General features: G+C 34.3%; 1 protein-coding gene and 1 long non-coding RNA gene across 5 annotated transcripts in view; one reads left to right on the top strand and one right to left on the bottom strand.

The window, feature by feature from the left end:
* The window catches only part of LOC108973006, a 19,992-nt gene extending 13,399 nt beyond the window's left edge, over positions 1 to 6,593 (top strand). For all 4 annotated transcript variants that reach the window (XM_018939992.1, XM_018939993.1, XM_018939994.1 and 1 more), the window contains 3 exons: positions 5,355 to 5,599; positions 5,658 to 6,001; positions 6,109 to 6,593. In XM_018939992.1, coding sequence (XP_018795537.1) covers positions 5,394 to 5,599; positions 5,658 to 6,001; positions 6,109 to 6,566 — 1,008 coding nt within the window. In that variant the 5' untranslated portion in view covers positions 5,355 to 5,393 and the 3' untranslated portion in view covers positions 6,567 to 6,593. The remainder of the gene's footprint in view (positions 1 to 5,354; positions 5,600 to 5,657; positions 6,002 to 6,108) is intronic.
* Positions 6,594 to 10,747: 4,154 nt separating this feature from the next.
* Positions 10,748 to 12,375, bottom strand: LOC108973004. Its single transcript, XR_001993692.1, has 4 exons — positions 12,258 to 12,375; positions 11,819 to 12,194; positions 11,469 to 11,738; positions 10,748 to 11,396 (listed from the first exon to the last, which is right to left on the bottom strand). It is a non-coding gene; the product is annotated as an uncharacterized LOC108973004 (long non-coding RNA).
* Between the last annotated feature and the right edge of the window lie 163 nt (positions 12,376 to 12,538).

The following is a 12,538-nucleotide window of genomic DNA, read 5'->3' as shown; positions in this document are numbered from 1 at the left end:
AAATATATTCATAAATAAAGAAAATAACTCGCGCAGAATCTTATTAAAAAGTGCGGATCAGTGTTTCTAGTACAAAATGGCCCCTGGGCCTCAAATTATCTAGGCGAATCGTTTCGCCGTATTCGATAAAAAATTCGACCTGGTAAAAAAAACGTAAAACTGGTAAAAGTGTTTCGGTTATGGATTTTCGAAAACTCCCAGATATAAAAGTTGACGACCCCCAATTCGTAGTGATGGAAGCTACTGACTCGATCAAACCTCTTTCCTACTACTCCTGCTGTGTTATTTATCGTGCCATTAAGCAAATTACTTATCCATATCTACCCTTCAAGATGGACTACTAATTATGCTTGTCAAGAATAACGATATTGCAAAAAAAATTCTGAAAGTAAAAGAACCAACATATGTTCAATATCAGGCACTCTACATGAGTCTCTGAACCAAGTAAAAGGGACGATATTTTCTCCATTTCTAAACAACGTTTCAGAGGAGGAGATAATAAAGGAGCTCAGCTCTCATGGCGTCGTGTCAGTATTTAAATTTAATAAGTTTATTGAAGGAAACCCGCACCCCTCGGGGTTTTATTACTAACCTTCAACCTCTACAAGTTACCAAATAAAATTGACGTTGCCTGGTGCAAACTTTTGGTACGTCAATATATTCCTTCGCCAATGCGCTGCAAAAATTGTCAACTTCTTGATCATACAGCAAAGCGCCCCTTTGTGTGAATTGTTCACTCCCTCCCCATGCTCCATCGGATTGCGAACGCATTTTTTGCATCCATTGCTTCCAACAACACGCATCATCCTCTAAAGACTGTACCACATTTTTACAAGCAAAAGAGATAATAAAAATTAAAACAATAATCAAATGTTCAATGCGCGAAGCAGTAAAAATTCATAAAGAACAACAACACCTGCTTTTCTATCCAATAACACATATGCTTCAATAGCGTCCAATTCCAACGAAAATATCGAAACAACAAACACTAACGTTGACTCTTTCACCACCATAAACACTAACAAAGTTAGTTCTCACAGCAACACTTAAAGATCAAATTCACCAAAAATCACCAAAAATAGCACTCAATCTACAAGTATTTCTCCTTTACAGCAAACCAATATTGGAATCCACTCAAGCATTAGAAATGAACATTTCAACGCCTCTACGGACAAACGGAACTAACCTCTCTCGCTGCTCCATTAACTCTGATAGTCCACCAAGACTCTCTGTCTGTAATGAYTTCACCACTAACCTCACCACTAATAATACCCCACCTCTTTCTAAATACAAGCCATCCACTCAATCGACTTCACCATACCAAACAAACCCACCATTCTCTCCGTCTTCTCAATTCCAATCCCTACCTTTCGAAAATCTTCCATCCCTTTCTCAAGTACTCTCTATCACTCAAGTATTAAATACATCCGAAGATGAAATTTAATACAAACGATATCTGAACATACTATATACAGATAAACAAAATATGTTTGCTCGCTGTCTTATTAATGACGCTTAAAATCATCCAGTGGAACATAAACGGGTACAACAACAATTATGATGAACTCTTATTGCTCATAAAAGAACAAAACCCAGATGTTATTTGTATTCAAGTAACACATATCTCAGTTACTCCCAGTAACAACATTTCCTCTCCTAGGCAATACAGCGGTTATTTTTCGAATTTACATAATATCCGAAGCAATAAGCAAGACGTTTGCATTTTAATAAAAAAAATCATACCACATGAAATTATCGTTTTAAATTCCACACTACCAACAATAGTTCTTAAATCAACTTAAATTTTAGCTTTGCTATCATTAATACGTATATACCACCCCAGCAAGTTTTTAACGAAACTGATTTGAAAGATTTACTTACCCAACTACCCCCACCGGTTTTCTGGACTGGGGACTTCAACGCGCGGAATACACTTTGGGGTTCCCGAAAATCTAACACAAGGGGTGCAATCATAGAGAATTTTTCATTGAACAGCAACCTAATTATTCTTAGCAATGGCGCAACCACACATTTTTCTACCCACTCTTCCCTAACGAGCGTCGACCTTTCCCTATCCTCTCCCCAGCTCTCCCCCAGAATCAATTGGGAAGCTTCCTCTATTCTCAGAGGTAGTGACCACTTTCCTATTGATCTTACTTCAAACAAGTTTCCACTTTGAAAAATATAAGCATCTTCCAAAATTTATTACTTCACGCGCAAACTGGAATATATTTCAAAGAGAAATTTTAAAAAGTTTACCCACCACTCCAATCAACAATATCAACCAAGCCACATCTGCATTCACAAAACTGATTCGTTTTGCGGCAAATAAATCGATTCCTCAAACCAAACGCAAGTCTTCTAAAGTTTTTCCGATTTGGTGAAATAAAGATCTTGGTCATATGCGTGACAAACAAAAAAAAAAATGAATACTGGAATACTTTCAAGATATCAATATCTGATAATAATCTGAATAATTATAAAAAAGTAAACGCCCTCTTTAAAAGAGCTGTAAAGACGGCTAAAAGGAAAAGTTTTGAAGTATTCACTGCCAAAATCTCTCCTGCGTCAACTACCAAAAAGATATTGTCAGGCATTAAACGTTTGACTGGAATCCCTCATTACCGTATTAATTTCATTAATACAAATCATAATATTTGGCGAATTCCGCAGATATTGCGGGAACCTTCGCCAATATTTGGTCTACATATTCGCAAGATAGTAGTTTTTCTGCAGAATATATCGCCGACAACATTGGATATCTGCCACCTATACACCAAAAGATCTCTCCTCATCAGCAAGAAGCTTAGAGTGCGATATTACTTTCCGCGAACTAGAATCTGCATTACAAAATGCTTAAGGCAAAACACCAGGCATTGATAGGGTATCCTACCCGATGCTTTCGAACTACCTACCAATGCTAAAGAAAGACTACTCTGCCTACCCACAAAACTGGCGGATAGCCACCATTATCCCAATTATTAAACCAAAAAAAAAATATAACTACTTCTTACAGACCAATTTCCTTGTTATCCTGCTTAAAAAATTATTGCTAGGCGACTTTCATGGTTTCTTACAAAAAATAATTTTATAAATCACAACCAAACGGCTTTCAAACATCAGCACAGTACAATGGATTCACTTATTCAACTCCAACACTATGTATCTGACACTCTCTTCACCAAAAACCATGCCACTATCCTGGTCGCTGATTTCGAGAGAGATATTGACCGCATAGGAACTCATGCAGTGCTAAGCCAATTAGCAGCTGGGAAGGCAGGTCCAAAAGTTTTTAGAATAGTAAAAGCTTTTATGATCCTAAGAAAATTTCAGTTTCGCATAAACAATGTTCTATCCAGTTTGAATCCTCTCAAAAATGGTATACCGCAAGGCGCGCCACTATCGGTGATGCCTTCTATTATACCTTTTGATAAATTAACTGAGATATGCCTTAAAACTAAAGGTATTAAACTTACTATGTACGCGGACGACGCTATTATTTACTGCAATATAAAAGATCCCCAAACTGCCAACAATATTTTTAAGAAAATACTAAGTTTAAGAAATGGGGCATGAAATCTGGTGGAACAATTTCCTTTCCAAAATGTAAATTACTTCATATTTGTAAAAACACAAAATGTAAATATATATCCACAATTAGTTTTTGAAAATATTGTAATAGAATCCGTAAGCAATTTAAATATTTTAGGAGTATATTATGATAAAAGATTTCATTTTCGGTATCAATGTCTTAACCTAAGAAATAACTTAACAAAAAGACGACACATAATTAAATATTTAACTAGTAAAAGATCTTTTATTCATCCCAACTCTCTAATAAACGCTACAAGAGCTTTAATACTCGCTAAAATCGAATACGGTTTAAATATTTTTGGATGGTGCGCAAACTCTAATTTGAAACTTTTGGAACCTCCTTACCATGAAGTGAGCCGTCGGAGTATAAACGCTTCCCCTACATCTCCTATTAAGTGCATCTTGGTGGAATGTGGCCTACCAACATGAAGGGAAAGGGTATTGGAACGAACGATGCAACTAATTCCAAAACTGATATACTCTCCAAATGCCAGCTTACATTAAACCGTAATTTACGCGTCACCACATAAACGGAACTGCAGGCTAAAATTCACTTAACGCCGTTGTATAAAATACGGATAGGATTTAAACATATATCCGCCTCCAAAGTACAAGAGGGTCAACAAACAGTCGGAGTGGTTGTTAAAAAAAGAAACTAATAACATGTTCCCTCTCTCCTTCAAAAAGAGCAATACCATTAATTTAGTATTTCAGAAATACTTCTTAGAGTTAATGAAAACCTATGAAGAAAGCAATTGGACTGCAATTTACACAGACGGGTCCCAAGCGATAAGCACAGCTTTTGCTCTCACCAAACCAAATGGAGAAGTTATTACAGGCGGGATTCTTCCTTGTTACTCGTCGATATTTACAGCCGAGGCTTTTGCCGTTTTCAAAGCACTTGAATATGCGATACATAGCAAAGGCAAATTTGTTATTTGCTCGAATAGCTTTTCTTGTCTATCTGCTGTTTGTAACATTCGCAACCAACCCTACAATATGAGCCACACGACAGAAACGACCTCTATAATATGCTGGACCGCTACGTTCACGAAATTAAATACACGGAATGGAAACGTTTTCACCATCGGTACTCTACCTTCAACCCCACAAGGACAAAAGTTTTATATCCTGGGAATATATCTCGCCTACAAGCTATCATCTTCACACGACTAAGGATTGGGCACACACAACTCGCACGTCAGCACCTTCTTACTGGTAAAGTAAAACCATCTTGCCCTCTCTGCGCAAGCACGCTATCACTTCATCACATCTTTAACGAATGTTCGGCTTTAGCGAGTATTAGGCAAAAGCACAATTTTGTGCCAAATTATCAAGAATTGTTAAAAACTCCTTCGTTTACAAATATTATGAGTATTTTTAATTTTATTACTGATTGTTACCCACAAAATAAAATATAACTTTATATTTAGTTGGTAACCTAAGATATTTGTTTGTTCAGAGTCGATGACTTTAATAACTCCTACTCTCTTTTCTTAAATTATGTTTAATACTACTTTGTATATTTCTCCTAATAAATAAATAAATATTTTTATACTGACATTGCCTGCCTAAAATGGTACGATTTGACTGATAAGTATCAATTTAGTTATAGATAAATATAAATGGATTTTGAATTAACGATGGCGATTTGAAACAATAATATCCTTTCATCTTTATCTTTATTATATTCATTAATACTTTTTATTGCTGTTGACAGACTTTTTCACCGCAGGTATAACATGATTCTTCTTTTATAGATTTCATCAGAGTATACAATCCCTCAGCTATTGTGAAAAATGCGAGGGCGCAGTTATACCACACCTCGTCGTCGTGGTCCTAAACTGCCACTACCAGAACCATGTCGAGGAAGCTATGAAGAGGTCTCAGAGTCACCTTACTATACTATTGATAATACGGAAGACATTTATGGCACAACCCTCTTGCCGTCGGAGCGCTGTTATGTGGATCCGTGGGATTTGGAGAATTACGACTATGTCAGAAAGTATTTGGACAAAATGTTCTTAATTTGTGCACATTTATAGATAAATATCCCATAACAGAAAGTTGGATTCAACGCCAGAACGTAGTTTCCCTGAGCCTTACTATGAAACATCGTTGCCGATTTGCCCCTATAATAGTTCACGGCCAAAAATGCATGAGGAGATACCGGTGGTACAACAAAAGCGCATGGCCAAAACTATGCCACGAAATCCACGTCGTTCCCATTGGAACCAGTCATGTCAGCTGCGTTGTTGCACATCATCAAAACAAATGTTACGTCCATATCGGTATGAAGATACTCGAAGTGAACTTTTGGGTGTTGGTCGTGGCAAATACGAAGATTATATGTCGCGCGTTATGATGAATCTAGAAACCGAAGAGGATGCATACAATGGTTATGGGGGTGAGTGTGATTGAAACAATTGATTTGTATATACTTATGTTAATTTTATTCCGATAGAAATTGTATATTGAAGATTAAAAATTATTCCCGATTTCATATATTTGCAGGCGTTTCATCATCATCTTCCACGGAGTTGGATAGCTCTATTGGAGAAGGATATTATCAAGCACCGTCAATAACTTCGAACAAAACTTCTGCCCTAACATTACCATCATATGGCCGACCTTCACCACAATTGCAGTTCCCAGCGCCTCCCTCACTTCCACCATCAACCTTCTCGCATGATTACTCCACTCCTTATGAAACTCTACCACATTGTAGCGTTTCTGATTGTTATGATTGCTCTATGATCTATGGCTCTCCACAACCTGTATATAATTTATACAGTGGTACCGGAGAGTGCAGCAATAAAGGAAGTTCTATTTACAGCAGCACAAGACCGTCCTCTTCACTCTACAATGGAATTTACGGACATAAATTCGGGTTGAGTAAAAAGGGACTTCTGCAAATTGACTACTCCTGCAGTTGGAATGATCTGGATCGTATTATGAGCCGCCATTTCTAAATATACATATGAACAGCTTCGGAAAGAGCAAACTTATTATAACTATTAATTATATTGAGATATTAATCGTATTATCGTTATTGTTGTGCAAGTAATATGCATATATACAATATATTGTATGTTGTATATAGTATATAATTTACCTTTATTTACACTGTTTTGTTATTATAAAAATATTTTATTTTGATAGACGAATATTCCTTAGTAAGTCATGAATTACTAAAAAAGGAAATTTATTCTCACTATACTATTTAATAAACTATTTGATACAGTGAAAACTTTATTGCAGATATAAAAGTCCAAGAGATTGTACATAGGTTGTCATTTTGAAAATGATTGATACAAATATTTGTCAATGGCAAAAACATTTACATTTCCATTCGGTTTTTTATTGAAAATATATAATAAAAAAAATATAATAAAAAAATATAAAAAAGAAATTAAGAATTGTTTTGACTTTTAAAATAATTGAGGTATAAAGTATCCTAGTTGGATCAAAATGAGACAATGTGTAAAATGTTACTAAAATTTACTCAGTAGTGTAAGTGTTTACTCTGGAGAAAACGTGACTGGTAATTCCCATCACTAACAACTTTGGAAATATCCAATTTGTTCATTAAACATCTTGTATTTATTTGTCCTTAAAAGCAACTCAAAGAAAATCTGTATCAATCATTTACAAATTTCGAAGTAATCTCAAGACTGAACCCATGGTTTTGTATACCGGTTATAACGTTTCCGTTATTATTCATAAATATCCTTCACTCTATTGAATGACTTATAATAGAACAATTTTAAATATAATACAATACCTTAGCCATAGCAAAGCTAAACCACATTATTTCAAAGAAATATACTTAAATTCAATAAAATATCACACCCCCAGCTTCAAATTAAGCACAATACTTATGTATGTACATATATTCCAATAGTACGCGTTCACTTAAATATGCAAGCATGTCTTACTTATTGTCCGATATAAAAGGTAGCCGAAAAAGTCTTTTCGTATTTTGTCAATAGATGTCGTTGCAGTCGTATATCTCCAATGATACTAATTATATTATGTCATACCATATAGTGTTGGAAAGGTGACATTTTATGCTTCATTTACCTAAATTAGGGGAAGTTGAAAAAATATGCAGCTGTTCAAAAATTAGCGAAAACAATGAAGAAATTCGCTATATTTTGAAATTTTTGTATAAAAAAGGAATACTGCCGCCAATGAAGTTTGTGAATTTACGCAGACGATGATATATCAGTTCGTGTAGCACAACACGGAAATTTTAAATTTCGATTTACACTGATGGAATAATGGCAAAAATTGGTCGACCAAATTGTCCATATTTCTTTATTTATTTATTATTGTATATATATGTAAATAAATAAATAAATTGAAATTTTAATAGAAATACGAAAAGCCTTTTTCGACGATCCAATATTTGCTATAAATTCAACCGCAAGTTTGAAATTCGATTATTAGCTATTTGGAGGCTAGAGGAAGTATTGAGCCGATTGAGTATTGATTATCTATTTTTGGTTCGCGGCACATTATTTTTGATTTAATCGTATATCGAAATACTCGTTAAACTAGACGTATTAGTTTAACGAGTATTTTTTTTATTTTGAGGTTTCATCCACGACGAAATCCGAAATAACTACAGGAGTGGAGAGTCTTTTCTTAGCGCTGTCAAAGTTTTCGTATAACCCCAAAAAAAATTTATTTATGTTTTTCTTAATTTCGCTGTTCATTCTTGAAACATTTCTATAATATATAAAAACACTATACTTACATTATATTTGAGATATAAGGTTTCACCAATGTTTGACCGATTTCCTTTATATTCAGCGCTAAACCATATAATTTTAAAGGAAACCTTTCTATTTAATTTCATTAAGGTATCTTCCAATTTGACCAACCTAAATGGTTTAAAGTTAATGTCGTCGAAAATCAAGGAAAGCCGAAAATAAATATATGGGGTGGCTTAAGGACAAAGAAAGGCTCTGATATACATACATAAGAACATATGTTCAGATAATTTTGCTAAGGTATGAGAGGTAGGGGATATGTTAAGCTGATTTTATCCAATTATGGCATTGCGACATAACATAACCAGAAATAGATGCTTTCTGAGTATTGAAGTATTACCCCGATTTACCCAATTTTATCATAAAAATACTCTCTCTGTATGTTAACCGATATTTTCGGTAAAAAATCATTCGATATTCGATTTTTGTGGCCTTCAAAAATTATAATCCGATTTAGACAATTTTTAGAGGCAAGAAGAAATACTAAAAATAAAATTGGTCGATTAGTTCCAGTGATATAGGAACTCACATAAATATGTAAAAGTTGGTTCCGTTTTCTTTCCATGCAATATAAGTTCTGAAATTTAGTCCTAATGATGTATTATTTAGTGAATCATCGAACTTTTAGTAATTTTCGACATATATGTACAGCCTTATATAGGGATTGGGCAGGATCCAATACCTCGTATAACAGAGCGCATTGACGAAACTTTCTACAACGATGTACTTTAATGAGCAAAATGAAGCCTTTTTCTGAAGAATTATGTCCTCTTCATACATCATATCTCTCATATACAATATTTATGGAGGATAAATACTCCAATGCATGGGTCTCTGCAAAATAAAGTAGCCTGTTAGACTAGCTTGTCCTAAGTCTTGATGTATTTGAACAGATTACCAGTGGCTTTAGAAAAAAAAAATCCGATGAGCTGGTTTAGAATAGGTATACAGATTAGTTTCTTATAATGAAGGTACTCTATTAATTCAAAAGAGCAGTGAAGCTTTGTAGCCGAAGGTAAATATTTCGATATTTATCGCTAGCATTTAAAGCAATAACAATATTTAATCAGGGGTGTTGTGGAATCCAAGACAGAATTGCTCAGCTGTCAGAATTGCAAACCAATTCTAATTTTCAATGGTGTCACAGAATCTGTTTGGATTTTCGTCTTTTCGAACATACGCAAAATCAATATTCGAATCAGCTGGTTACAAATGGGACTTGCAAATGAAGCAATCCTATTAAAGTTTTAAATGACTTCCGAATTAAAGAAAGATTTTAAACGGTCAGTAGGGTAATCTTTTCAAAAAAAATATTTTTTTTTTGCATTTGCTGTTCCCTTACCCTTAGAATTAATAGAGAAACCCACTTTACCATTGGAAGGTTTCGAAAAAGGCCCAAGAATAATAATTAGGGGTATGTCAATTTATTATGCTTTTTCAGTACCTCAAACTTTAAACGCCTTTTTCTCAAAACATACTTTTTAAACTGACGGACATGATTTCGGCCGAACTACTAACCGATTTGCCTAAATTTTTGTTTTTAATGTTCACTAAATGCTTGGCTATCGTCCCTATAATTTTTTATAATTTATTTACAATGTTATGCAGTGGTGGAGTTACACTATGGGCAGTCGGGGCTAGTGCCTAGGGCGTCAAATTTTCTAGGCCGGCAAAATTTGGAAAGTAGAAACAAAAGTGATCTGTCAGTTGACAGCTGGCAGATGTGAAATATCGAAATTATTTTATAAAAATAATAGCAGAGAACTTATATTTATAGAGAAGATTCACGATGTCGAAAATTTACGGATATTTAAATTTTGGAATATTTACTGTTTTGGATGAGCGTGTTTCACCACTTAACATCAGGGACAGGAAAATAACAGAACTGAGCATTTTCAGTGTTAAATGAGAAAAGCTATGCTATTTTCGATGTTAAGGAATATTCGCTTACATATTCGTTGGTAGAAAATGCGAACTGTGCCGAAAACACAAACGAACGATCTAAAGAACCCCACTGATTTTGAGCATAAATATACAAATATACAATGTCAATCATGGCTGATGGACGCAAAAAATTGAGTGGATCTGAGTATCGAAAGCGCGCTTTGGACAAAAGTAAAAAAGAACCAGAAGTTTTAAGTAAAACTCTTAAGCTAGATGGTTTTTCCCGAAAAAAGAACGTGTTATAAAAAAATCAAAATCTAATAATAGAGATTTTACGAATTTAGATTATGAAGGTTTGTCGCGACAATCATTTAAAGTTCCATATTTTTCCAAGTATAATATTTGTCGATATGTGTAATGTATATTTATTATTTATTGGTATTATTAGGTCAAGAGAATAATAGTAAATTTTGACAGGTAATGATGCATGTTCTACTTTAACTTCAAAACAAACTCCGTCTGCGAGTCATAATGCTGATAAGTCGTAGTTCTTCGTTGCCACAGAATATCCATCATGGAAGCGAACTTCAAGATACAGCTATAAATATAGAAGATAATGAAGAGTAGTCGCTGCTACTAAAGCCTTAGCTTCTGGAGGACTTCCATTCCGAGGAAGTGATGAAAAGTTTGGGTCACCAAATAATGGAAATTTTGTAATGCTGATTGAATTTCTTGCTTCTTTTCACCCATTATAAAAAGTATCTTCTATCATAGTTCAAGAAGTCAAATCAGCGAAATATTATGCGATTATTGTAGATTCCACACTTGATATATCTCATGTCGACTTTCGTTTGTTATCAGATACGTGCGAAAAGATGGAAGGATTGTTGAACGTTTTCTGATGTTCATTCAAAATTCTGGACATAAAGCTGAAGATTTGCTAGTTGCTGTATTATCGATTCTCGAGTTTTTTGATCTTGATCTCACCGACTGTCGAAGTCAGTCATCAACAATGCAATCAGGCATTTATTCACGCAATAGAATGCGCGCCAGAAGCTGCTTCTATCTTTAATACTGTACAAACTTTACACAACTTCTTTACTGCATCGACGCACCGCTGGGTAGTTTTACAATTTCATACTGGAAAAAGAATTGCGTTACAATCTCTATCTGCAACCTGATGGTCAGCTCGTTATGAAGCTGTTCATATACTTAATCAACATTTTGACGAAATAATCGAGACTTTGATTATTATTGAAGAAAATATGGAAGAAAATGCAATTACAAGACCAGAAGCTAAAGGTTTACGTATTCAATTGGAGCGACTTGAAACAGGAATTATGCAGATACTTTGGCATTTTTTACTCTCACGATTCAATGCTGTTAGTCGAAGAAAGAAAGTGATTGTAGCATTGCTGACGTGATCGACGATTATCGTGGTTTCATCAAAGTTGTTGCTGATACGAGAAATTAATTCGAAATCTATGAAAAAACTGCTTTAAATATTTCAGAGATAAAAGAATATAAAACGACAGTTTCTAGAAAAAGAAAGAGAAAATTACATGCTGATGAATTACGGTATGCGTCAGGTCGAGCCCACTTTAGAGTCAACACTTTTCATTCTTGACAATCTAGATTCTGAATTGCGAAAAAGATGTGTTGCATATGAAAAGATTCATGAAAAGTTTTCAGTTATTATTGAATTTGACAATTTGGATAATAAAGAGATTCGTAACTGAGCTAAACGTTTACGAAATGTTTATTCTTCAGATCTTGAGTCCTCATTGGATTACGAATTTGTGCACTTCCATGCTTATTGCACTGAAAACAAGATGGAACAAAATTCACCTTCCGATATTCTGAAACTTTTGCTTGCAAACGACCTTTATACAGAGTTTCCGAACGTAGAAATCGCATATCGAATATTTATTACTTTAGCTGTAACGAACTGTAGCGTAGAACGATCGTTTTCTTGTTTGAAAAGAGTTAAAAACTACTTACGTTCTGCAATGAGTGCAAATAGACTCAATAGCTTAGATATTCTATGCATCGAATCAGATGTACTTCAACGTTTAGATTGTGAAGCTTTAATCGACCAATTTTGCAATTCAAAAAGTCAGGCGTGTTTGTCTGTGAAAAAAATTATTTTAATACAATTATTAGTCAATCTCAGGGCAAAGTTTGTAGTTTTAAGAACAATAACCTATATTTTTTATATTATACTGAAGTGTCATATATATAATAAATTATTTGCAATACGTTAACTATTTTAATTTTTTAAA

Source organism: Bactrocera latifrons, unplaced genomic scaffold, assembly GCF_001853355.1.
Source record: "Bactrocera latifrons isolate USDA-ARS-PBARC rearing strain unplaced genomic scaffold, ASM185335v1 scaffold_448, whole genome shotgun sequence".
Classification (NCBI taxonomy): Eukaryota; Metazoa; Arthropoda; class Insecta; order Diptera; family Tephritidae; genus Bactrocera; species Bactrocera latifrons.
Note: the sequence above shows the minus strand (reverse complement) of the source record. Positions and strands in the feature narration are given on the sequence as shown.